Source organism: Saimiri boliviensis, chromosome 9, assembly GCF_048565385.1.
Source record: "Saimiri boliviensis isolate mSaiBol1 chromosome 9, mSaiBol1.pri, whole genome shotgun sequence".
Lineage (NCBI taxonomy): Eukaryota > Metazoa > Chordata > Mammalia > Primates > Cebidae > Saimiri > Saimiri boliviensis.
The window spans coordinates 47,402,734-47,430,274 of record NC_133457.1 but is presented as its reverse complement, the minus strand read 5'-3'; the positions used below and the strand labels follow the sequence as shown (position 1 = coordinate 47,430,274).

General features: G+C 39.3%; 1 protein-coding gene and 1 long non-coding RNA gene across 3 annotated transcripts in view; one reads left to right on the top strand and one right to left on the bottom strand.

Annotated features, from left to right (window-relative positions):
- The window catches only part of PCOLCE2 (procollagen C-endopeptidase enhancer 2), a 58,409-nt gene that overhangs the window by 15,508 nt on the left and 15,360 nt on the right, over nt 1–27,541 (bottom strand). The window contains exons 3-4 of the mRNA XM_039462013.2: nt 6,970–7,225; nt 1,549–1,673 (exon numbers count right to left, since the gene is read on the bottom strand). Coding sequence (XP_039317947.1) covers nt 1,549–1,673; nt 6,970–7,225 — 381 coding nt within the window. The remainder of the gene's footprint in view (nt 1–1,548; nt 1,674–6,969; nt 7,226–27,541) is intronic.
- LOC141585637 (uncharacterized) lies at nt 7,210–25,759 on the top strand. 2 transcript variants are annotated; one of them, XR_012519229.1, is made up of 3 exons: nt 7,210–9,507; nt 9,931–13,136; nt 18,982–25,759. It is a non-coding gene; the product is annotated as an uncharacterized LOC141585637 (long non-coding RNA). The 2 variants fall into 2 exon arrangements; XR_012519228.1 differs by having other exon boundaries at nt 7,210–10,068; nt 12,882–13,136.

The following is a 27,541-nucleotide window of genomic DNA, read 5'->3' as shown; positions in this document are numbered from 1 at the left end:
TCCCAGCTACTCAGGAGGCTGAGGCAGGAGAATTGCCTGAACCCGGGAGGCGGAGGTTGCGGTGAGCCGAGATCGCGCCATTGCACTCCAGCCTGGGTAACAAGAGCGAAACTCCGTCTCAAAAAAAAAAAAAAATGTTTCAGAAACATAATTTTTAAAGTTACTTTAAACTATACAACATTCAACACTTATAAAATTTTCCATTACTAAACAAACAGCTATTTATTTCTTCTCAAAAACTCTCAAAAACCAAGATTTGGTTTTATGATCAGTGTTTATGTCTGTATATATGTGTATATGTTCAAATCACTAACGTGCATGGTATATTAGCTTAAATAATTTTCCATGAAAAAAATTAATATATGACTAATGGTATCCATGCAAGCTATATGAAAGGTCAATTTAGAAAAGGTTTTTTAAAAACAATATCATAATGTTTACCTCATAGTGTTTGGATAAAAGTCTATAGTGTTTGTAATAGTAATAATTTTTATGAAGTTATCTTTAAAGGTCCAAAAAGTAGATTTCATCTGTTTCTATGCTAAATTCTTCCTGCAATTAAAACGTGAAAGTGGTTCCCAAAAAGGGTAAAAAGTTGTATTTGTAACCACAAATCAATAAATACTGGAAAAGTCGACTTCCTCTGTTGGTTATTTTAGAAGAATGAATAAAGCTTTTTGTGGAGAACCTGCACAAATTTTATTTTAAATGACAACCAAAAACACCCTGAAGCAGACCAGCATGTTCTCTGAAGAGATGATGTGGCTTGCTTTTGCCGGCTTTGCTGAGGCAAAGCATCCACATTTTTTGATTTAGTGACTAGGATAACTATTATCAGGACATGATGGGTTTGTGATGTGAGCAAATGGTAACCTGAAATGCCCACAGACCTGGGGATTTTTATCCTCCCACAGTTAGTCGCTGCTGCTTATAATATCCACTGCAGGGTTAAACAGTCCTATGTGGAATTTGCTTACCATTTTTATTTTTATTTTTAATTTTTTGAGACGGAGTTTCGCTCTTGTTACCCAGGCTGGAGTGCAACGGCGCGATCTCGGCTCACCGCAACCTCCGCCTCCTGGGTTCAGGCAATTCTCCTGCCTCAGCCTCCCGAGTAGCTGGGATTACAGGCACACGCCACCATGCCCAGATAATTTTTTGTATTTTTAGTAGATACGGGGTTTCACCATGTTGACCAGGATGGTCTCGATCTCCTGACCTCGTGATCCACCTGCCTTGGCCTCCCAAAGTGCTGGGATTACAGGCATGAGCCACCGCGCCCGGCCCACCATTTGTATTTTTAAAGGTGTTTTGAAAAGTGTCTTTATATAGCAGGAAATTAAATCCATGACTTTGCAAGTCAAAAATGCAAAGGCCTTAATCTGGGGCTTCACATGAAGAAATACCTGTGTCCAGGAGCTTTCCTCTTCTTGTATCCCTTAGCTCTCAAAGAGACCCCACAACCGGAGGTTCTTGAGAGTTGGGCCACTCACACTGTCTGGGCAATTCACGCATGCATACTTTCTTCACACTTCCAGGGAATCTCACCTGATTCTTTGGGGCTACAATGTGCCACACACAAGTGACGCCTGCAGGGTAGTCCCGGTCTGGCCAGTTGGGGGTTTTAAAAGAGCCGGAAGGTCTTTCAAGGCGTCCACCACAATACTGATCCCCTTTAAGTATTAAACAAGGAAAAAAGCCCACAGGTTTATGTAAGTTACAGCAATACAAACATGTAGAGATTAGGATTGTGGAATCTTTGGTGAGAGTTCAGTAAATAAAGGCAACAGCAGAAGTGCTTACATTTTCTCTTTAAAATGTGGTTACATACGTATACCCCCATACATACACAATAAATGATCTCTGTTACCTGACATATCAACACAAGAGAGGAGAGAAGTGGACTCAGAGCCTCTTTTCTTTTTTTCCTTTTCTTAGACAAGGAAGGCAAAACATTTGGATATGTACTCATTCAGAAAGCTTGTAGGCTCAAAAATCAGATTTTAAGATTCCTCAAGGCATTGGTGTTTAGTAAATGCTCAGGGACAAAATTTGTATTAGTTGATATAGACGATTCTCATTACTAGAAAATTTTACATGATATATATATATTTATATATATATAAATATAAGGATTTATATATATATATAAATATATTTATATTTATATATATATATAAATCCTTAAGAAGTTTTAAGAGTATTTTTTGTTTGTAAAAATAATGCATTTATAAATTTTCAGCAATACATAAAGACATAAGAAAGAAAGTAAAAATCTACCCCCAAATCTCTAGTTTTAGCCACCGAAAAATAACCACAATTACTATGTGACAAATAACATTTCAGGCGATTGTACTCATAGGTTGCATATTTACCTGTAGGTTGGCAGAAATAATGTAAGAGTTATTTTAATATGAAGTTCTAAATTTAATTTTACTGAAATGTAAATAACAAATAAAAACTGAACTGAAACTAAAAGAATTATACTTTAATGGAATATTTCTTTGACACAGAATATAATCATTCTTAAGTCAAACTTCTAAATTTAAGAAAATGTATTATAAAAATGGAGGTTGGAATAATTTCTAAAATCTCCATTTAATGAAATATTTCCAGTATATACGAAGTAAGTAGAATAATATAATGACCTCTCACATATCCCTCACCCAGTTACAATAATAGTCATCATTCTACTATTCTATCTGTACTGCTACCCAGTCCCCTCCACCTGCTGCATCGTTTTTATTATTATTATTTTACAGGTTTTGGGGGAGGCAAGTTCACATACTCTGAAATGCACAAATCTTAGCTTTACAAATCCAAAAAATGGATATACCTGTGTAAACCACACTCCTATGATGATATGGAATCCATCTCCCACTAAATTTGTGCATTCCTTCCCATCCTGCCAATTCTCTACACTACTTTTCCGAAAAGTTTCGCTTTAGATGAGTTTAAGTCTAGAGCTCCATATAAATTTGTTTACCCATTCTCCTGCTGATAAGTTGTTTCTAGTCTGGGCTATTGTGAATGAAGCTGTTATAAACAGTTTTGTACACGTTTTTTGTACATGTATCTTCATTTGTCTTATATAAATACCCAGGACTGCAACTGCTGGGCTAAGGGTGGATGTAAATACTTAACATCATAGAACACTACTAGAATTTTTCTCCAAGTGGTTATATCATTTTATACCTCTCTGAGTATGAACACTGGGTTGCTTTACATCCTTGCTACCATTTGGTGTTGTCAGTGTTTTCAGCCAACATGGTGGGTAAGTAATAGCATCTCATTGCAATTTCAATTTGCATTTCTCTGATTACTAATAAGAGATACTGGGCAGTTTTTCATGGGCTTATTGGTCAATCATATCTTCCTTTGTGAAGTGTCCAAGTGTTTTGCCAATTTTTATGCTTACTAGAATCTTTATCTTTTTATTGTTGAGTCGTATGAGTTCTTTGTATATTGTGAATACAAGTTCTTCACCAGATATTTTTGTGAATATTTTCTCCCATTCTGTTGCCCATTCATATTTGCAACCATGTCTTTTTACAAACATTCGTTTTAATTTTAATGAAGTTTTGCATGTTATATATTTTTCCTTTTATTTTTAACCAACTTGATCTTTGTAGTTCAAGTGCTTTCTTGTAGACAACATATAGTTGGGTCCTGCTTTTCAATCCATTCTAACAATAACTGTCTTCTAATCAGCGTATTTAATAATTTACATTTAATATATTTATTGAACTTGAATTTAATGTGCCATTTACTACTTTTTTCTATTTGTCTCACCTTTCTTTTATTCCATCTATTTTTCCTTCCAGGCTTCTCTGGGTTAGCTGGATAATTTTAGTATTCTATTTTAATCTTGTGGCTTTTAGCAGTAACTCTTGCATTTTTAATAAGTTCTCTAGGGATTATAATATGCATGTTTAACTTATCAAAATCTACTTAGTGTTAATATTGTACTTCACATGTTGTATATGTATGTACAACAGTGTAATTACATTTATGTGTCCATCCTTTGGTTGTCAAACATATTATATCACACAATATATATTCCACAACATGGTACTAAGGTTTTTTTGTTTTGAACAAATACATGTAAAGAAATTAAGAGAAGAAAAGAAAATAACATATACCCTTTTATGTTTACTATTTCCAATGACCTTCATTCCTTCTGTTACTTTCCTTTTACCCTACAAGGTCATTTCCCTCAACCTGAGGAATTTTCTTCAATATTTCCAGTGGTGCAAGTATAAAAAGTATCTTTCAGAGATTTGTAGTATTTATCTGAAAATATCTTTATTTTACTTACATTCTTGAAGACTAGCTATAGAACAGTGGTTGACAGTTTCATTAAAGTGCTTTTAAAATACTATGACAAGCTGGGAGTAGTGGCTAATGCCTGAAATCCCAGCACTTTTGAGAGGCCGAGGAGGGCAGATCACCTGAGGTCAGGAATTTGAGACCAGCCTGGCCAACATGGTGAAACCTCATCTCTACTAAAAAAACAAAAATTAGTCAGGCGTGGCAGCACGTGCCTATAATCCCAGCTGCTGGGGAGGCTGAGGCACGAGAATCTCTTGAACCTAGGAGGCAGAGGTTGCAGTGAGCTGAGATCACACCACTGCACTCTAGCCTGGGCGGACAAGAGCGAAACTCCATCTCAAAAAGAAAAGAAAACAAAAAATACTATGACACTGCCTTTTGGCCTCCAGTGTTTCTGATGAAAAGAAAGGCATCATTCTTACCATTGTTCTTTTGTATGTAATTTAGTTTCATCTGATTGATTTCAAGACTTTCTCTGTCTTTAAATTTCTGTCATTATAACATGCATAGGTGGTGCTTCATTTTTATTTGTCCTGTGGTTTGTTGACCCTCTTGACTGTTTTTAAAATTTTTTATTTATTATTTTTTTGAGATGAAGTCTTGCTCTGTCGCCCAGGCTGAAGTACAGTGGTGCATTCTTGGCTTCTAGGTTTAAGCAATTTTCCTGCCTCAGCCTCCCGAGAAGCTGGGATTACAGGAGCATGCCACCACGCATGGCTACTTTTTTCAGTATTTTTAGCAGAGACAGGGTTTCACCATGTTGACCAGGCTGGTCTTGAACTCCTGCCTTTAGGTGATCTGCCCACCTTGAGCTCCCAAAGTACTGGGATTACAGGCATGAGCCACTGTGCCCGGCCCCTCTTGACTCCTTAAGTTGATGTTTTTCACTGCATTTAAGCAGAGTCAAGTCATTATATCTTTAAATATTTTTTTCACTTTATTACCACTTTCTTCTTCTGGGACAAAAACTACAGATGTTAGACCAATTGATAGTATCTCACTGGTTTCTCAGGCTCTCTTTCTTCAATCTTTTTCCTTTTTCTTCAGATTGAGTGATTTCTATATAAGTTCACTGACTTTTTTCTGCCATTTCCAATCTACTTGCACATCTGGTAAATATTAAAATTTCAGATCCTGATTTTTTTAGCTCTGGAATTATTACTTTATTTTTTAATAGTTCCTGTTTCTCTTCTGAGATCCTTAATCTGTTTATTATGCACATATTTCCATTTAAAAAGCCTGAAACAAACTTGTAATAGCAGCTTTAAAGTACTTGTTTGCTCATTGCAACATCTGAGTTACCTTGGGATCAGTCTTATTGACTGCTTTTGTCCTTTAATAGGGACATACTTTTCCTGTTTCATTACATTACTACAGACTGGACATTATGTATGATACATTATACTCTAGATTCTGTTGTGTTCTGATAAAAATGATTTTGTTCTAGTAGGCATTTAACTTGGCTGGACTCAAACTCAAAGTCTGTTTCCCTGGCAGCAGGCAGCAGCTGTTAATCTCTTTTCAGTTCTTTCATCTTTCAGCTGATGCTTTTGTGCCAGGCCAACTGGGCTCTCCTCCACACATGCAGAGTTTAACTGTCAGACAAAGATTTCAGTAGATTTTATACGAATATTTTGTGCCTCAATTCTGTAGCTCCCTGCCTGGATTTCCTTCCAAACATTCTGCCTGCTCCGTCAGCCCCAGATTCTGTCCTCTGACCTTTCAGGCCAAAAATGTTGCACCACAGCCCATTCCAACAGCAGAGTATGGAGTGCTCTTAGGTAAAAGGCTGAAAACATACAAATATTGCCCACTGCAGTTACCTCTCAAAAGCAGAGATTTCTACTCTTGGGAGCTCACATGTACTGACATGAAAATATTCCAAGACCTAGTGTTAAGTAAAAAGAAAAGGCTGTAAAATAATATGAATGCATGACTCCATATAAAAATAAATAAATATATATATGTGCATCTGGGTGTATATACATATATTTATGCCACCCAGGCTGCAGCACAGTAGCATGATCACGGCTCACTGCAGCTTTGACCTCCCTGGACTCAGGTGATTCTCCTACCTCAGCCTCCTGAGTAGCTGGGTCTACAGGCGCATGCCACCACACCAGGCTAATTTTTGCAGTTTTTGTAGAGATGCAGTTTCACCATGTTGTTCAGGCTGGTCTTGAACTCCTGAGTTCAAGTGATCCACCTGCGTTGGCCACCCCCGTGTTGGGATTACAGGTGTGAGCCACTGAGCCTGGGCTCCACTTTTATATTTTTAAAAGCTATTGTATAAGCACTCAAATATAAGTAAGCACACATAGAAAGGTATGGGAACCACAGGCCATGGCTATTTCTGGAAGGGGACTACAGAGCAGTGAAGGGGTGTGTTTGTATATTTGCATGTGTGCTTACGTATGCAATCTCCACACTTTTACACTATGAATTACTATATTTGAATTTTTACAAGAATGCATGTGGACTTAAAATGCTGGTTTTTTTTTTTTATTGGTCTCTTCGTGGTTTCATGGCATTCACTAGCTCTCTGAGAACTACTCTTAAGCTTTAAAGGAGTAAATAAATATCAAGTGGTAAGAACAGTGAGCAATCGTTGTTACTGCCATTATGTAGAAACAATACCTCTTTCATTTGGTTCAGCTGCAGAGAACATGGCCATGAAGCCATTGCCAGCCGTGTTGGCGTCAGAAATCATCTGCACCATCATCTTGTTGCCACTGGACACAAGGGCTCCAGGCCGGAAAGTGCCACAGAAGCGGCCAATGCGCTGGCCATTGGCATGGCCATTGTACACATCCACAAAGTCATAGCGGCACAGGTTGTCACTCTCGAGGTCTATGAATCGGAAATTAAGAACAACTACTTTTCCTTCGGGAACCTGCCAAGAAAAGGGCCAATTAAAAAACTGTCATGAAAACAATATCTGAGGCTCTGACATCTCGTCACTTACCTAAGTGTTGTGTAGATTAAAGTATGATATCCAAGAAGATGCTTTTCCTCTCTTACATCTGAACTAAACCAAGGGAAGTTTTCTAGCATATTGCATCCCTACAAAAATTTAAGTACTTATTTTCTTTTGACAAATTCTACAATTCTCTAGGATTCACAATCTTATTCCTTAAGAATTTATCTCAACAAAGCTCCAAAATATTAGATCAGTCTTATTATTGGATGAGTCATTACTTAGAAAGTACACCAGTCCTGCTTGGATCTTAGCATATATTTGCATATTCTAAAACACCATGGCACCTAGAGATATTGCTTAGCAAAGAAATATTTAAAAATATCATTTCTTACAAATAATACAGAACACACTCAATGTCGGTGTCTAAAATGTTTCTATGAAGCTCAAAATGAAGGACTTATTTGCCAATTGTGTAGTTAATTTACAGATAATTCACTTTGGGTCCTGAAACATCCAGATGAACTATGTATACTGATTAAATGAACTGAGCAATTGCTAAATCATCTCTTCTGAATGACACTGAGTTTTTTGTTTGTTTTCCAGGTGAAGACTTTATATGTCAGGAAGCCTTGAAACACAATGCACTAATGAAGAAAAAGATAAGCTTTCATTTTCTCATAATATTTCATTCATCATAATTTCCCCATAAAATCCTTAATGATGGTTCCTTCCTTATTGCCTGAGTAGGCAGAAAAAAATGGCTATAAAAGCATTTGGTAGGATTCTTGGGTTACAAAAGCCCCACTTATTTCCCAGTTCACACTACCTTTTAATTTCTTCATTCAAGTTGTTAAACCATAAAGTCTTGATCGTATTTGTTTTTTGTGTTTTTTTTGTTGTTGGTTTTTTTTTTTTTTGAGATGGAGTTTCGCTCTTGTTACCCAGGCTGGAGTGCAATGGCGCGATCTCGGCTCACCGCAACCTCCGCCTCCTGGGCTCAGGCAATTCTCCTGCCTCAGCCTCCTAAGTAGCTAGGATTACAGGCACGCGCCACCACGCCCAGCTAGTTTTTTGTATTTTTAGTAGAGATGGGGTTTCACCATGTTGACCAGGATGGTCTGGATCTATCGACCTCGTGATCCACCCGCCTCGGCCTCCCAAAGTACTGGGATTACAGGCTTGAGCCACCGCGACTGGCCGATCGTATTTGTTTTAACCCTTTAATTAGATGAGGTCTCCACTGAATCATGCAAGAATTCCATTCTGTAAAAACTTACTTATAACAAAACTCAGTGATTAAAAAAGCCAGACACACACAATCAAAAGTGGTAGGCTTATATTAATCTTAATTAGCTATTTCAGACTCCAGGGTCAACCACCGATGCTTTGACATTAATATGGCTTCCACAGGTTGGTAAGTACAGTGCCACACATTTTATTTTCCTATGGTAAGAGGAAGTGTTTTCAGTGCATTTGCTTTTTGTGTCAAACATATCTACACACCTCATGGTAAAAAATGTAATGGCATAGTCCCAAAAAGGGACGTGTTTTGGCTTTGCCAGGGTTGCCTTCTAATTGCTAGAAGCTTTTCTCAGTGGTGTGAATCAGAGTTCCAAAGAACTTAGAACAGCCCAAGAAGCTAACATCGGAAAGAACAATTTAATTTTTAAACATTATCACCAAGATGTCTGTTGTAGAACTTCCCTCTCTTTTGCTTTGTTTTTTGTTTTGCACACAACCTCTATTTGTCCAATGATCACAAAGTTATCAAAATATGGTGCCGCGTCTGTAATCTTAAATACAAGTAAGCTCTCTATGAATCACTAAAAAATTCCTATCCATGAAAAGAATTACAAACTAATTTGGTTTTTTTTCTTGCACAAATAGTGTTACTTGTGTAAATGTAGACAGGGTGATGCAAAGCTATGAAATGTGGTGAAGTCACTCTCAGAGTGAATGTGGACAGAAAAAGGAAGAGGTCTAAGTATAGAGGCCTGGAACGTTCCAGTGTCATCAAGTCTGTGAAGAGGTCAAACCATAACAGAGATTGAGTCAGCAAGCAGGAGGCAACCAAAGTGTATGAAATCTGGAAGCCAGGCGAAGACCGTAAGTCAAGGATGCATGAATGGGCAATGGAGTGAAATGCTGCTGCTCAGCTGAGAAAGACCAGTGGATTTAGCAACACAGTTTAGCAATCAGAAGTCACTGGTAATGCTGACAAAGCTGTTTTGGTGGCACCGTGGAGAGAAAACTGGGTAAGAGAATGATCATGAGAAAATGGGGTGAGAAGAATTGGGGCCCATAAATATAGACAAGCCGTTCAAGGAGTTTTTCTGTAAAGATGAACATAGTAGTATGGGGGTAGCTGGAAAAGGATGTGAGGTCAAGGCAGGGTTTTTGCAAAGGGTGCTTCCTAAGGCATGTTTCCATGCTGACGGGAAGGATTCTATAGAGAGGACAAAACTGATGACACAAGAGAAAAGGAGAATTGCTGGACATGTCCTTGAGCAGGCAAATGGGGATCTGATCTATAGAAGGCACAGCTGGTGGAACTGGCCTTAGTAGGAGTATGGACAGTTTTGCCCAGTGAGAGGAGAATAGGCAGATGTAGGTAGGTCAGTAAATGAGGTGGTGAAAGCATACAGAATTTTTTTTCTGGATTGCTTTTCTTCTCTTAGTGAAATAGAAAACAAGGTCATCATCAGCAAATGCAGAAGGGAGAGGAGCTATTTGGAATCTGATAACAGAAAAGAAAGTGAGGAAACGGATTAAGGAAAGGCAGCAGGAGTACCAGGAGTGCTGGGGGCCCAGTTGAAGTAAGTAAATTAAAATTAAGACCTCTCTGCATGGTGGCAGTATTTGTTTTTGTTTGTTTGTGGTCTTCTTCCCCAGCCACATTCAGCTCCTTGGGCGGAGGTGCAGGGCAGGTGGAGAGTTGGATGTAAGCAGTAGGGGAGAGTGGTGAGGTTTGCCAAGTAAGGATGTGGAGGGAGAGAGGGGCATGTTGAAGACATAGGCAAAGGACTGATCATAATGATGCACCATGGAATCCAAACTGAGTTAGGATGGAAATCAGGACTCAGCGGGGTGAGGACAGTAACAATCAAGACAGTGGTGGAGTAAGGACAAAGTAACAGCGGAGGTGGGAGGCTGAGGAACTATGGAGGATAAGTTCTTCAGTGGAGAGGTGGTGAAAGACCTGAGAAGATCACCCATATAGATACTGAAATTACAGCGGATTAGGACAGGGAGAGTGTTGAAGACAGTCACAGTGAACCAGAAACTAAAATTTGCAAGAAACAAGGAAGACTGTCCTGGAGGCTTTAGATGACTTCAACAAGGAGAGGAATAGGGAAGTATAATGATGTTTCATTGGCAAGTTCTTGGTTCTCTGACACTACTTAGACCAGGCGTCCCCAAACTTTTTACACAGGGGGCCAGTTCACTGTCCCTCAGACCATTGGAGGGCCGCCACATACTGTGCTCCTCTCACTGACCACCAATGAAAGAGGTGCCCCTTCCTGCAGTGTGGCAGGGGGCCAGAAAAATGGCCTCAGGGGGCCGCATGCAGCCGCGGGCCGTAGTTTGGGAATGCCTGAATTCTGTTGACTCTTTCCTGTAGTCAGGTGTTGAAACTGACTACAGGACTTGGATACTTATTCTCAATAAAATAAATGATTTGTTCCCAAAAGTTTTTGCCTGTTCCTATAGCAATGAAAATTTGAGAATGAGACAAAAAATATGATCAGCAATAGAAACTGGGTTACATTATCGCAATTTTGAATACATGCTGACTGAACAACCCTGGCAAAGCTTCTTTTGAAAGGATGCAGAGGTGATCTGTACCAGTGTGAGTCTCCTATAACCAGAGACAAATGTCATCTTGCATTGAAGGCCAGAGAGAAATTCTATTGCAAATGAGATGCATACTGCTGTGAGCCTTTTCAGTATAATACAGCATCTGTTCTTCAATTTTTTATATGAGTGCTCAAGATCATCTGATGCCCTCTGATGCAATCTTTGATAAGCGCTCCTGTCATTCTAAAGGACTTTAGAATGCACATTCTCTGAAGATGGCCTTTCCACTTGGAAAATCTACAGTCCATGTCCTTGAATTATTTTAAGAATATCTAAAAAATTACAGAATACACAGAATAATATGACACCTGGATACCAATTACAAAATTGACTTTGGTTAACATTTTGTTAATACATTTTTAAAGTCTCCTTTAATGAAATAAATAAAACATTTCAGATAAAAATGAGATTTCCTTTGTCTTCATCTCAGGACCCATTTCCTTCTCTTTCCTCAGAAGCAATGACTGTTACAAATTTAGTGGGTTTCCTTCCATGCTGATCAAAATATGTGTGTGTGTGTGTGTGTGTGTCTGTGTGTGTGTGTGTGTGTGTGTCTGTATTTATAAATATTTATGTGTGTATATAATATATAGTTTAATATATTATATATTTTAAATATATATTATTTATAATATATATGTATCCATACAAAATGCACAGTCGTGTTTTTGTGTTGTTTTAAAAAATGAACAAAAATGATGCCAGGCTCACACTTGTAATCTTAATACTTGGGGAGACCGAGGCAGGAGGATCACTTGAGTTCTGGACTTCAAGACCAGCCTGGCCAACATAGGGAGACTGTTTCTATAAAAAATTTTAAAAATTAGTCAGATATGGTGGTACATGCTTGTAGTCCCAGCTACTTAGGAGGCTGAAGTGCAAGGACTGCTTGAGTGTGGGACATCAAGGCTGCAGTGAGCCATGATCACACCACTGCACTCTAGCCTGGAGGACAGAGAGAGACCCTGTTTAAATATATATATAGAGAGAGCAAAATGGGATCATGCTGTACATATCACTACACAACCTGGGCATCCTTGAATTTTCTGGCTGAGGAAGAAGAAAATAAAAAAAATAAAAATATATATATATAGGGCCTTCACAAGCTTTCTTCCACCTGGAACGTGTTCCTGCTTCTGCCCTTTTCTCATTCATACTTAGGGTCTTGATTTCAAGGTCACTTCCTCCTGGAGGCATGCCTAGACACCCCCCAAACCCCAAGGTGGGTTCTGCCCAATTAGCAGTGCACCCCTCAGGTCTGTGTGCAAGGGATGGCTCAGCCCACTCACTCACTATATGTTATAAAGCTCAACCTCAAGGAGGCAAGGATCCCTCCTGCCTTGTTCACTGTTGCATCCCCAGGCTCTGGCATGGCCCCAAGTTAAGGCTTAACATCAAAAATATTTGTTCAATGAATAATCCATTAGGTACTCAATGGATCACTGGCTTCTTTGCACAAATCACAGAAGATATACCTACACATGGCTCCACCTCTTTCATTCTAGTATTTCCTACCTTGCCTGGCAGCAGAGCTCCAAAAGACCACTCTCTTTTCTAAACCCTTCTTTGCAAAAAGAAGATACGTATCTTTTTGGAAACTTTATATTTCAAATCTCCTGTAAAAGCTAACACTTAATGCAGAAACTCAGTTAAGGTGCTTTTTTGGTGGCAATTAGATGAAGCTACTGTTTTGTAAGATTATATTGATCTGGGGATTCATTATCTGCCTACAGAAAAACAATTTGATGTTTGTGTTTTTTCCTATTAACAGCAGAGTGTGTGGGCCAAAGCCCAGCGCTTCAACAGTGACCTCAGCTCACCCCACAGCTCCTGGTGAGGTGAGCTGTGCCAAGGTTCTCGATGCTGGAGCTCCTGCCAGAGGACAGAGGAACTGCATTTTAAGCTGATGGTTTGCATTTTTAGGATACGATGAACAAAATGCAAATAGGAGGCCAGCTTCTTCTGTGTGGAGGAGTGTACTTCTGCAGAAATGGGAATGCTCCTTTGTGTCTACAGCACGATGAAGGTAAAGATGGAGAGAGAGAAAAGTTTCCTATCTTCATTTCATATATTTTGGTCTCAGATCCGTGAATAGTTTTAGGATTTTCTTTGCTATTTGATTATTTGTTTTGCAAATCAACAAGTATTCATCAAATACCAGCTGCTGGCACAGCAACATACACACACACACCAGTTTGTGTATATCAAACTAGGATAAAACATAAACTCCAAGGGTTCACGTGACCCCAAACCTGGCAGTGCCTCCCTGGGGTAAGTGAGGGGGTCCCACTAAGACATGTCAGAGATGGCACCAACAGTTTGTTCATTTACCCATCCCAAGTAGTCTGCTTCGTTATATTCTCTCAATCCATGTATACAGGATTATGTGTGTGTGTGTTGGGGGCGGGAGAGAGAGAGAAAAAAAAAAAAGAGAGAGGGGGGTCTTGCTCTGTTACCCCGGCTCACTACGGCACTGACCTTCTGGACTCAAGCGATCCTCCCACCTGAGCCTCTTGAGTTGCTGGGACTACAGGCCTACACTACCATGTACAGCTAGTTTAAAAAAATTTTTTTTGTAGAGACAGGGTCTCACTATATTACCCAGGCTGGTCTCAAATCCCTGGGCTCAAGTGAGCCTCCTACCTTGGTCTCCCAAAGTGCTAGAATTACAAGTGTGAGCCATTGCACCCAGCCCAGAATTATAATTTTTTTTAAATGATACTAATTTTTCTTAGTTATGTTTCATAATAGAAGGCTGCAGATAAGTCAAAAAAATTAAATCTAGATAATTTCTTTACAATTTCTTTGAACAATCATACAAAGTGCTTAAGTCATTTTAGGGCATTCTTTCAATCCTCCAGAAGTTGTCAACATAAATTAATCCAGAACAGGATAGACGTGATTGGTGAAGATCCCGGGAAAAAGGGTCCCTAGGCTAAACCACTAGTACATATTGTCCGACAGATATTCTTAAAAGTAACAGACACAAAAGCTTGGGAGACTTTTGCCATTATAGCTAGGGGCCTTTTTGTCATACAACACCCATGTTTTCTTTTTTCTTTTTTTTTTTTTTTTGAGACAGAGTCTGGCTCTATCACCCAGGCTGGAGTGCAATGGCATGATCTCAGCTCATTGCAACCTCCGCCTCCTGGGATCAAGTGATTCTCCTGTCAAAAATTCTGGTTAAATCCATATTCAGGATTTTCATGACTACAGCCACATGACTATTAAATTTTTCACTGATGGACTAAATTTTTTTTTTTCATTTTTCCTGAGCTAATAATTGTCTTTGTGTTTTCATTGTTTTTGAGATGGAGTTTTGCTCTTATTGCCCAGGCTGGAGTGCAATGGCTGCAACCTCTGCCTCCCAGGTTCAAGCTATTCTCCTGCCTCAGCCTCCCAAGTAGCTGGGATTACAGGTATCCACCATCATGCCTGGCTAATTTTGTATTTTTAGTTGAGACGAGGTTTCACCATGTTGGTCAGGCTGGTCTCAAACTCCTGACCCCAAGTGATCTCCCCACCTCGGCCTCCCAAAGTGCTGGGATTATAGGTGTGAGCCATTGCACCCGGCTCATGCCTTGTTCTTTAAGATAGAACTTACTATTCTATTGCCTATCACTAAAACCCCTCTCAATAATGGCCAGGTACCAGTATTCTATCAGTTCCATTTTCTTCTTGAAAACACCCATTCTGGAGCTCTCCTTTCTCCTGCCCTCCCTCTATCCTGCCTGGACTGGCCACTCTCAAGGCCTGCAGCACAGCTGTGGGTTGGGACTTTGCTTCTTCACCAATTCAGGAACCCCCATTCCCGGGGCTTCTAAGCCATTTTCTTTGCTTGCTTTATTCCTTCTTGCTGGAGATCATCTCTTTCAGTTTTCTTACAAAGGGTGTACAGAGATTAAAAGTTTAAGATAGTACACCTCTGAAAATGTCTTTATTCTGTACTCAACACTTGTCTTCCAGTTTGGCAAGGTATAAAACTGTAGCTTTTTTTTTTTTTTTTTGAGACAGAGTCTCACTCTGTTGACCAGGCTGCAGTGTAGTGGCACAGTTTTGGCTTGCTTCAACTTCTGCCCCCGAGATTCAAGCGGTTTTCCTGCCTCAGCCTCCCAAGTAGCTGGGATTACAGGCACCTGCCACCATGCCCAGCTAATTTTTGTATTTTTAGTAGAGATGGGGTTTCACCATGTTGGCCAGGCTGGTCTCGAACTCCTGACCTCATGATCCGCCTGTCTCAGCCTCCCAAAGTACTGAGATTACAGGCAAGAGCCCAAAATCATAGCTTTAAAATAATTTTTTCAGAACTCTAAAGACTTTGCTCCACTGCCTTCTAGCTTCCAGCAATAGGCTGATGCTGTCCTTTCCCCTTCTCTGTGATTGCCCCGCCCACCCCGCGCCCCGCAGAGACTTGTAGGAATTTTGTGTGTAAATTTAACAGATATGCACTTTGGCATTTATCTTTCTTCATTCATTTGTGCTGAGTATTTCTTTGATAATTCCCTCCTTTCCAAATTCTCTGTTCTCTCATTCTAGAACTCTCATTAGTCAGAGCTGGACTTCCCTGACAGATCCCCTAATTTTCTTATCTTTTCTCTTCAATATTCTACCTCTTATTTTGTTCTACCTGCTGAGTATCTTCAGGTTTATCTCTCAGTCCTAATATGAATTTTTTTCATTTCTATTATCGTTTTTAATTTCCAACAGTGTTTTTCTTGTTGTTTCCTTTGGTTTTAGTGTCTTGTTTTGATTTTATGTGCACAGTGTCTTTTCGCATCTCCCTGAGGATGCTAATGATAATTATTTTGACATTTTCTTCTGCTCTGCATTGTCTCCGTTTCCTTGGAGTTTTTGTTTCCCTTGGTTTGGGCTCTGCCTTTTCATGTAAGAGGTTTTCTCAAACGTCTAGTAATCCTCAACTGCCTGTTCATATTCAGAACTGAGGTGAGGCTGACTGGAAGCTCTGAGGCAGGGCTCGTCACCACAGTGTGATGGGGACAAGCTGGCTTTATCCTTGGGCCTCCCAAATGTCAGCATCTGGATAGAGGTCCTTTCTCAAGGACGGTTCATTTTTTCTAGATCATTCACTGCCTCACCTGAGGAGAAAAGACCTTATTGCAGCTTTCGTGGGAGGAGCAGGCAGAGAGGTGGGGCTGGGGGTCTCACCTTCTAATACGCAGACTATAATTACCCTGTTTTCAGTGCCATACCTGGGCCTGGCCTCTTTTGCTAGGCTTGCAGCAGTTCTGAAGCCCAGAGGCCTTGTGGTTCCCAGAGCATACTCCCTGCCAGGCTGGAGGGATAAGGTGGGGAGGTAGAAGAGAGATAGCACCCTTGCTGCTTGAGGTGGAGGGAAAAGGGCTAACTGGTCTTACCGAGGCCTTCAAACAGAACTCCAATTCCTAACCTCACCCACCCTCCTGCCTTCCAAAAACCCAGGTGCCTCCAGCTCCAGAGCCTTTCTAGGATTATGTGGCACAAATTAGCTTGCTTCCTACTGGCACACCCCTTCTCCTCTGGCAGGGGAGTGTTGATTCTCTCTTCGGTTAATTCAGTCACCACTGACCATCTGCTTTCTTATCTTCCAAAATCTTGTCGGTATCTCTCATGGACTATTAATTCTGTTCCATTTGTCCTCTGAGTTTAAACTTTTCAATTCCCTTACTGTAATTTTGGTGGGAAGAGTAATACTTAAATACTTAAATATGTAAATAAATGCTTAATTCATCATATTTGACCAGAAGTCAATGAGGCAATTTTTATTAGGAAGTAATAAGAATGATACGATGTTGTATTTGTAGGTTATCTAGAAGAATATGTGATATATAACATTATAAAATAATGTATAAGAGTATATTTTAAAAATGGAAGCCAGATCTGTTAAGCACCTATCAAATATCCAGACAACTCCAAAGGACTGAAAGACAGCTATACTACCATTTTTAATGGCTTTATACTAGTCTAATGTACACCTGTACCATAATTTATATAAGAAATATAATATTTTTCTAAATTTACCTTGTTTCCAAATTTTCCTTAATATAGATAATGCTATTATAAATATAATTATAAAAATATTCTTGTGCTTAAGGGAATATTTTTATAGGATAAATTCCTAGAAATGGACTTGCTAAGTCAAGGAGTTGGGCATTTTGGATGATTACAGAACATCCCCCCAAAAAAGCTGTATGAATTCCCATTTTTCACACCATCTCCTACACTGGTTGCCTATCAATACTTATCCATCTGGCAGGCAAAAAAAATAAAAGACACCATTGTTTTTTTAATTCACAGTGGGCATTTGCACAGGAAAGCTCGGTTCACTTACTGTGGCAGAGGCCAGATGTCTGACAGCAGGTAAACAAACCCACAAACACTGAAAATAGCTTCAAGATTTCAAGCCCCGAAGGTACCATCCACAAGACAAGGGCAGTAAGAAGGAGAGAAAGGTTTTGTGTTGTTTTGCTTTAGAGAGAAGTAGGGCAGACAGACAGAGAATGTCTTAAGTTTGCTTTTGAACATGTTAGGGGAAGATGCTTGAGCTGAATGTTGCAATATTGTAAGGCAATTAGAATGATGATTTCAGGGGAAAACATTTCAAAAGGTCCAGTTCTCTCAGGAAAGAGAACATTTGATCAGATAGATGGGACATAGAAAAACTTTTACAAAAGAAAACAAAGTCTGAGGCCCCAGATGACTGTCTTACTCTAGCCAGATGGCTCACAAATGTGTAGCCTCAAATAGCGGGTAAGAGAGGAAGAGGGTGTGGGAAGGGCTCAGAGGTGCCAGAAGCAACAACTCGGGGTCACATCCTTGGGATAGTGGTTAGGAGCATGAACAGAGGCAGCACCTTCATCATTTCCACGCCCATGTGCCCAAGCCTCCCAACAACCTAGCTAACTTTGCTTATAAATTATTTTCAAACTAACTAAATACATTCTTTTTCACTCAGACTCCTCCAAACACAAAGCGTTTTTTAAAAATGTAAATGAAATTAAAAACAAAACAAAAGTGGATAAACTAGCATGCTATTTAGAAAAACCTCATGATTCCCGGGGGAGAGTTTAGTCAGAAGAAAAGACAGTGAATCATTTTGCTCAGATGGTGTGGCATTTAAATCAAATGTTCTGTGACAACGACACATTTAAGAAAAAAAAATCATAAAAAGAAGACACTAGTATACAGGAAAAGAAGACTGGGGAGCGTCTCAGAAGGAACTTACTAGTTTAGACTGTGTGAAACTGGCACAGATGGCTTGAAAGTCACGGCAGGGTGTGGGTAATAACGTTCAAACATGCCAAGTACTTCCTGCATGGCGACCTGGTACAACTGCAAAGCTTAGGGTTATTCATAAAATGAGAATACCCAAGTTTCACCAAGCACCTTTTCCTCAAAGCCGTCAGCTATCTGAACGAATGGCTGATGTTGATAAGAAGCACTTATCCTGTGGTTTTTCAATTCAAGGAGAAGCTGGTTCTTAAAATTGAGAGTCCTAGAATGCCAGAGACAGCAGTTCTGCTTTTATCATTCCCCACTTGGCCTCAAGTGTCAGGCAAGGTCCTGGTGTTTTCTTAATATTTCAGACAGACACAATTAAGTTCAGAGTTTTTCAATCATAAAACACTTTTTTAAAAAAAAACAAAACAACACAACTTTATCAAGGAATGATTTACAAACCATACAAATGTACTCATTTTAAAGTGTACATTTCAACAATTCTTAGTAAATGTATGAAGTTGTGCAACCACCACTACAATCCAATTTCAGAATATTTCCATCACTCCAAAAAGATTTCTCATGCCCATTTGCAGGCACTACTCATTCCCGCCCACGGCCTCAAGTAAGCACTAATCTACTTCCTGTCTCTACAGACTTGCCTTTTCTGGACGTTCACATGAATGGAATCAAACAGTATGTGGTCTTTTGCATCCAGCTTCATTCAATTAACATAGTGTCTCTGAGGTCCATCCATGTTGTCGCATGAATTAGTACTTCATACCTTTTATGGCTGAATAATATTCCATTGTAAGTATATGCCACATATTTATCCATTTATCCTACTGACAGGTATTTGAAATGTATCTACTTTCTGGCTATTCTTAATGCTTCTATAAACATCTTTGTACAAGTCTTTATGTGGATGTATTTTCATTTCTCTTGCACCTAAGCATATAATTGCTGGGTCATATGGTAAATGTTTAACTTTAAAAGACACTGTTTTCCAAAGTGGCTATGTCATTTTACATTCCTACCAGTGGTGAATGAGAGTTCCAACTTCTTCACATCCTCATCAACACTTGTTATTCTCTGTATTTTTTTTTGTTAGTCATCCTAGTGTGTATGAAGTAGTAGCTTACTGTGGTTTTGATTGCATTTCTCTAATGACTAACGATGTGGAGCATCTCTTCATGTGCTTATTGGCCATTTACATATCTTCTCTGGTGAAATGTCTGTTCAAATCTTTTGCCTGTTTTTTAAAATTGTCAACCCTAATTGCACTTGTAAAATACAAATAGAAAAGCATCAAAATTTAACTTATAATAAAGATGAACATCTGAGTCACACTGAAAAATCTGGTTTCATACATGCATTTTATGCCAAAAGTGAGAGGCAAGGAACTCCTTACAAGCTTGTTTAATGAAGTTACTCTGTACAAAATAAGTGAGTTGACAATAACATTTCTTAAAGAATGCAGTGGCCAGGAACATTGGTTTCTCACTTTAATTTCTGGATCAGCCATAATTTCTATAGAATATAAAAAGAAACCCACCCTGTGAAGGATGGAGAGCCTCTCACTGCTTTTTAGAGGATAATATGAAGGAGCAAAAATTAAAACACATGGGGAAGTTTTAGAAATAACTACAAATACAGATATTATGTAGTAAACACGCTTATTATATAGCTTATTATATAAATATGTCAACAAAATAAATGTATGGAGAGCTTATGTGACTGGATTTTCTCTTTCTCTCTTTTTCTTCTCTCTTTTATTTCTTGTTGTTTCTTGTCTTTTCTTTCCCTTGCCCTTCTGTGTTCAAGTGAGTCTCCTGCCTCAGCCTCCCAAGTAGCTGGGATTACAGGCCCACACCACCACACCCAGCTAATTTTGTTTATTTAGTAGAAATGGGGTTTCACCACGTTAGCCATGCTGATCTCGGACTCCTGACCTCTGGTGATCCACCCACCTCAGCCTCCCAAAGTGCTGGGATTACAGGCTTGAGCCACCACGTCCAGGTATTTTTCTGTTTTTTAAAAAAGTAGTTCGCTTAATATGTTGTTAAGTATCACCATAATAATGATATCTGAAAGACTCCTGTAAGCAACAGAAAAATAGTCAGGAGAGGCAAACAGATCAATGGAATAGAAGAGAGTCCAGAAATAGATCCACACATATAACGGTCAATTACTTTTTGGCAAAGGTGTCAAAGCTCTTCAGTAAGTGTGATGGTCAACTTACTGGTAGCTGGTAAAACATGATTTCTAGAGTGTATATGACGGTTTCCCTGGAAGAGACTAGAATTTGAATCAGTAGACTGAGTAAAGCAGATTCATTCTCAACAGGGTGGGTTCACGTACTCCAATCTGTTGCGGACTCAAGTAGAAAAAAAAGGTGCAAGAAGGGTAAATTCTCTCTCTCTTCTTCCTTGAGCTGGGACATCCATTTTCTCCTGCCCTCGGATATCAGAGATCCTGGCTCTAACCTCCTGGTTCTCAGGTCTCTGAACTTGGACTGAATTACACTAGCAGTTTTTCTGGTTTACCAGCTTGCAGAAAGCAGATGGTGGGACTTCTTAGCCTTTATAATTATATGTGCCAATTCCCATAATCAAAAATAAATAAATAAATAAATAAATAAATAAATAAAATCATTTGACTGTTTCTCTGGAGAATCCTGACCAATATATGGATAAAAGAACAGTCTTTTCAACAAAAGATGTTGAAAAATATGAATCATAACCCCATCTCACACCACATATAAATTAATTTGAGATGAATCACAGGCATAAATGTAAAAGCTAAAATTATAAAGCTTGTAGAAAAAACACAGAAGTATTACAGGTGTTATTAATAAATTATTTTAGGTAGCTAGAAAGGGTAGAAGAGTCTTTGGTAAGACTTTTTCTTTTAATAAAAAAGCAGCCGGCAAAACAGTTATTTTCTAACAGAAAGTGGCCTGAAAAACCAGACCTGTAGGCATTGATACGTGAGCCACAGGTTTATGTAAATGCAGGTGGCTAAGAACTGGGTCCACGCAATATGGCAATTCCCAGTCCCTTTTCTTTGTTGCCACATGTGTGGGTACCATGGCGGTCTGCCTGGTAGAAGCCATGTGTACAAGTATCATGGCGACCAGCCAGGTAGAAGCCACATTTGCATAATACTAGGTTAGGGTGGGAGGGCCAATATTTTTTGCAGGCTATGTGAATGACACACCTGGTCAAACCAATGCCCTGGGCCCTATGCAAATCAGACACCGCCCCTTGAGCCTCCCAATATAACTGTTTCCCGCCACATGTGGGTTATTTCATTTGGAGCCCTCTTCTCTCTGTATAGTGGAGCTGTTCTCTAGTTTCTTGCCTATTAAAGTTTCTGCTCCTTAATTCATTCCACGAATGTGTACATGTCACTGATTTTCTTGGTGTGAGATAAAGGACCTCGGGTGTCTCCCCAGACAACAGAACCATATCAAAAGAGGATCTTTGCAATCTTGAGTAGCAAGAAAGTAGTAACTCTAAGAGTTAAAAACTAGCAAACTGGATTTCAAAAGTGTTTTAATTTCTGCTCATCAAAGGTAACTGTTAAGAGTAGATAAACCAATGATGGGAAAAAAATTTGCAATACATATATCTGACAAACTTGAATTCAGAATAAAGAATTACAACTTCATGATAAAAGACAATCCAGGCCGAGCACGGTGGCTCAAGCCTGTAATCCCAGCACTTTGGGAGGCGGAGGCGGGTGGATCACAAGGTCAAGAGATCGAGACCATCCTGGTCAACATGGTGAAACCCCATCTCTACTAAAAATACAAAACATTAGCTGGGCATGGTGGCGCGTGCCTGTAATCCCAGCAACTCAGGAGGCTGAGGCAGGAGAACTGCCTGAACCCAGGAAGCGGAGGTTGCAGTGAGCCGAGATCACGCCATTGCATTCCAGCCTGGGTAACAAGAGTGAAACTCCGTCTCAAAAAAAAAAAAAAAAAAAAAGACAATCCAATAAAAACATGGACTTAAGAGTTTACATACACCTCACAAACAAAGACCAATATGCACATAAGAAAACAGTTCAATCTTTTTAGCCATCAGGGAAATGACAACTAAAATCATGATGTGATATGACTAGAATTTTGCCCACCAAAATAGCTAAAACTATAAAGACTGATGATACCAAATATCAGAATGTGGGACAAACAGAACTTCTAACCATTGCCAATGGGAGTGCAAAATGGTCTATCCCTTTGGAAACTGGTCTGGGAGTTTCTCAACATATATAGATAAATTAGAAATAACAGTGGTTATTCGGTAGCTTCCCAGAGGAGGTAAGGCAGAATTGTTGTGGACTATGACTTCGTCTTGGTTTCAGCTCAGAAAAGTACCTGAGATGTCTGAGAAAACTGAAACAGAATGTAAATCTCAGAAATGAAATGGTTAGAAAGTCTTCCCAAATGAATATAAGTTCCTTGAGGATAAGGCAAGGAACAGGAGGAAACAATGATAGTTTGTTTGTTTTTCCCATGAAAGCTATCCAATTTTTAAAATAAATTTATCAAATATTTATTAAATACCTATTACATGTCAGGCCATTTGCAGGGCTCTAAGGAAAGGACAAAGGTAACTGCGACTTCTGTTCTTGAGGAAAGCACTGTCTAGGATAGTGTTTCTCAAACTTGTGTCCCCCAAGGACCACTTAATAGATACTGGTAATATACACAAGTCCATTGTAAACCAAAAATAAAATTCTAAGCCCTCCAGCCAACTGAATGGACCCCTGCTCTTGGCCAAGGGCATTCCAAAGCTAACCTGAAAAACCAGTTCAGCCATGATGGGAAGTTGGGGTTGGCCATGCCTCATTATACCCTCCTCTCTTTGGAATCCAGGCACAAATGACCAGCATTAACATTATAGAGACCTTAAGACTGACAAAATACACTCGTTGGAGCAATAAGATATCATCATGACAGATAGCAGGCCCTGAAAGAAATCAAAGTATTTTGCCCCAAAATATATTTCTTTCACATATTTTGAAATGACCTTGCAAAGCTGTCTGTTGGGGGAAAAACTACATTCTGTAGAGAATCTCCTTCCCTTTCCAGATCTTCTCCCTGATCCAGGAGAGAATTTACTAGGAGTCTGGCACCTTTTGAAATATGACAAGAAACACAGTCTATTCTCCCTGAAGTGGGTTATCTGGAGGTTTCATCTGCATGATAAAAACCTTGGTCTCCACAACACTTTATCCTAAACAGACATTTCTTTCTATTGATTCCAGGTATTTGATAATAATTTAACTCTTTCAGCCAATTGCCAATCAGAAAAGTCTTTGAATCCACATATGACCTAGAAGCCCCCCAACTTCAAGTTGTCCCGCCTTTCCAGACCCAACCAATGTACACCTTACATGTAACGACTGATGCCTTATATCTCTCTAAAATGCATAAAACCAAGCTGTGGCCCAACCACCTGGGGCATATGTTCTCGGGGCCTCCTGGGGCTGTGGCATGGGTCAAGGTCCTATCTGGTTCAGAGTAAATCTCTTCAAATATTTTACAGAGTTTTACTCTTTTTGTCAACACCATCAGTAGTAGGCCTGCTTTTAAAAAATAAAATCAATTAACCATGCTATCTTAAAATTAATACTAGTTTCACACAAACGAGAGGAATAATTTTAACATATGTCCATCTATTTGGTAATTATCGCAAAGGCAGTCACTTTTTTGTTCTCTGTCTCTGTAAGTTAGAAGATCCTAACTCAGAGTAACAGGCTGTTGTTGGTGGCGGCAAGTGCTTGCTAGCTTCATCATAGTTCTGGATAGTCAAATCAAATTAGGACCAGAAGTAACAGAGTGAGTCTTCATTACAAACTCCAGTATTCCATAAAATGTTAGGTTGACAGATCACACTCAAGATCTAAAAAGTGGACTATTGAAATCTGGGCAATAGCAGTGAATGTGTCCCTGATTCTATCTCTGATAGCATTTAGCTTTATAAAGTATTTTTCATATTTTGTGCAGCATCTGGGTAGGGTTTGTGCAATTATAAATTACTGATTTCTCTGAAGAGTGAAGAAAAACATCAAGTGTTGGGAAGACTCCAAACTCTCAGCAACCAAGTCCTTTGTACCACAGTTCAATCTCAAAAGATTCTGATGCCTTATTTTCAATGTAAAATGGTGATATTTTGGTTCAGAATAATAGACTCAGGCTATTCCTGTGGTACACCAGAGCAAGCCATTTGAAACAGAAGTGTGTTTATTGCTGTTATCAGTGAATTAGGCAATTTTTTTTACTATATACTGTTCTTCTCAAAACCTAAGTCATGAGCAGCTTTATCTTCAGCAGCCAGCACACCTCCACACAGTTGGATACAGCCACCCAGTTCCTTGAACTGCATGCTTTAAAGACATGGACTCACTAGCTGCCATTTGGTCATGTTTCCAATTTTTGTTACATCCTAAGTACTGATCCAAGAACAGGAAGCAAATTGTTACCTGTTCCTTGTTCTCTCTGATGGTAAAGTCATATTTGGAATGGTAATCTGCTTTGACATCATCACTTGGGGTCTAATGTACAGCTCAGCTTAACATATTGAAGACAGACAGACCCCAACCTCTCCTGCCAAAGCTACTCCATCTCTGTCTTCCTTGTACGGTTTATTGCACCTTCATCCTTCCAGGTGTCTCAGGCCAAAAACTCCGAGTTCATTCTTGACTTCTCTTTTTTCTCTTATACCCCTCATCTTGTCCATTAATAACTTTTATTGGCTCTATTTTAAAAGATATCCAGAAAACTGACCATCCCCTCACCACCTCCATGGTTCCTCATTATTTCTGGCCCAAGCCCTCATTATTTCTCATCTGAATTACAACAAAAGGCTCCCAGCTGGTCTCCCTTCTTCCATTCTTGCACCCTATGGTCTGTTCTCAGCATAGTATTCAGCGTGATCTTTCTAAATCACAAGCCACATTATGGCACTCCTCTGCCTAAAACCCTGCAGTGGCTCTGAGATAATTTAGTTTTATGGGTCAACTTGGCTAAACTATAGTAAATAGTTATTCAATCAACAGTAATATAGGTATCGCTGTGAAGGTGTTTTGTAGATGTGGCTAACATCTACAAACAGTTCACTTTAAGCAAAAGAGATTATCCTTGATAATGTGGGTGGCCCTCATCCAATCAGTTGGAAGGCCTTAAGAACAAAACTGAGGTTTCCCTGAAGAAGAAGAAATTCTGCCTCAAGACTGCAGAAGTATCTTCTCACTGGGGAGTTTTCAGCCTGTTGACTTGCACTACAAATGTCAGACTGGCCACTCCCTAATCCCACAATCACATAAGCGACTTCCTTGAAATAAAGCTCTTTATATGTGTATACATATATATATGTGTGTGTGTATATATATATATTCAATATACATATGTACCTGTATTAATATATACATACATATGCATGTGTTTTATATATGTATACATAAACATTTATGTATCTATATCTCGTATCGGTTCTAATTATGGAGAACCCTGATACAGCCGCCCAGTGCCAAACACTGTCCATCTGTCTTTCCAGATCCACTCTCCTCCCATCTTCACCCTATTCTTTTTCCTGGGTGGTTGATCTAAACAAATTCATCAACAACTGTCTTCCAGTTGCGCTGGACCATGAGAAACCCCAACAGGATGCTGAAAACAGGAAGGAGAGTCAGGTGAGGGCATTTACTTTCCTGTTAGGGAAATTTTTCTTTCTCTGTGAGGTTACCTTGTGCTGACTCCTGGCTTCTAGTACCAACACCCTCCACACCTCTTTTGGGGACTGACTAGAAATGGTGACAGCCTGTCACTTGTTCTGTGTTACTGTACTATCCTTTGTGGCTTGCCTACTCTTCTTGACCAGTCCCTTTGTAAATAACCCTCATTGAATCACTGTATTTTGACTGTGCTATTTTCTATGGGGGCCCTTATTGATAGGCTTTCCACTTCAACCATGATGGCCCACTGGGCTCTTCAGGATCTACCCCACTTCCTCCTCAATGTCCTCAGCTTCTACAACCTTCCTGCTTATTCACTCCACAGGACTCTCTGCTGCTCCTAGAAAATCCCAGGCATGTAAAGCTCCTCAAGGGCAAGAGTCTCTGTTTGGCTCACTGACATATCCCATATGCCTAGAACAGTCCATGCTCAGTAAGTATTTGTTGTATAAATCGAATAAACTAATCTCATTGATCCCCATTCCGACATCCTTCCTTGTTGCCTCCATAACAGGTGTTCCACCTTCTGTCTTCACATAGCTCACAAAATAATCCCTATGGGAAAAATCTTGCCTCCTGTTACATGGCTTCGCATCACAAAGCTACAGTGCCCATTTCCCTCATACATTTACTCCAAGATCACTGAATACATATCTTGGGCAAGCATGAAAATTACAATTTAGTCAGAGTCAAGAATCATCATCAAAAGGATGACAAGAGTTACTATTAATTCACCCTCAGAAGATATAAAGAAATCCCCCCAAGAAAGTGCTTTTACTTTCCCCCATAAGATTTATGACCTACATGGAAAGAAACATTGAAAACTGAAATACAATATTGAAGGTAATTTTATTTAATGTTACAAATATTGGTCCAACATTCAATTCTATAAATGTTAGAATTATGATATAATCTCATCTCTATCATTCAACCTTATATTACTTATGTTTTCATAAGCACTTGTTGACTAAATGAAAATGTTTGCCCGGTGTGGTGGCTCACACCTATTATTCCAGCACTTTGGGAGGCCAAGGTGGTGGGATCATCCTGAGGTCGGGAGTTCAAGACTAGCCTGGCCAATATGGTGAAGCCTCACCTCTACTAAAAATACAAAAATTAGCCAAGTGTGGTGGTGGGCACCTGCAATCTCAGCTACTCGGGAGGCTGAGACAGGAGAATCACTTGAACCCGAGAGGTGGAGGTTGTAGGGAGCTGAGATCGAATCATTGCACTCCTGCCTGGGAGACAAAAGTGAAACTCCATCTCGGCAAAAAAAAAAAAAAAAAAAAAAGAATATGTTTTTCTTAAAGTTAACAACCTGATATAATATACTTTCTTAATTCATATTAACTGTTAATCTATATCCTTATTTGATGATTTGCAAGTTCAACCCAAAATGGTTTTAGACATGTATTACCAAAGTTAAAATTAATATTGAAGCTATAATATAACTAACATTATACTCTTGCATCT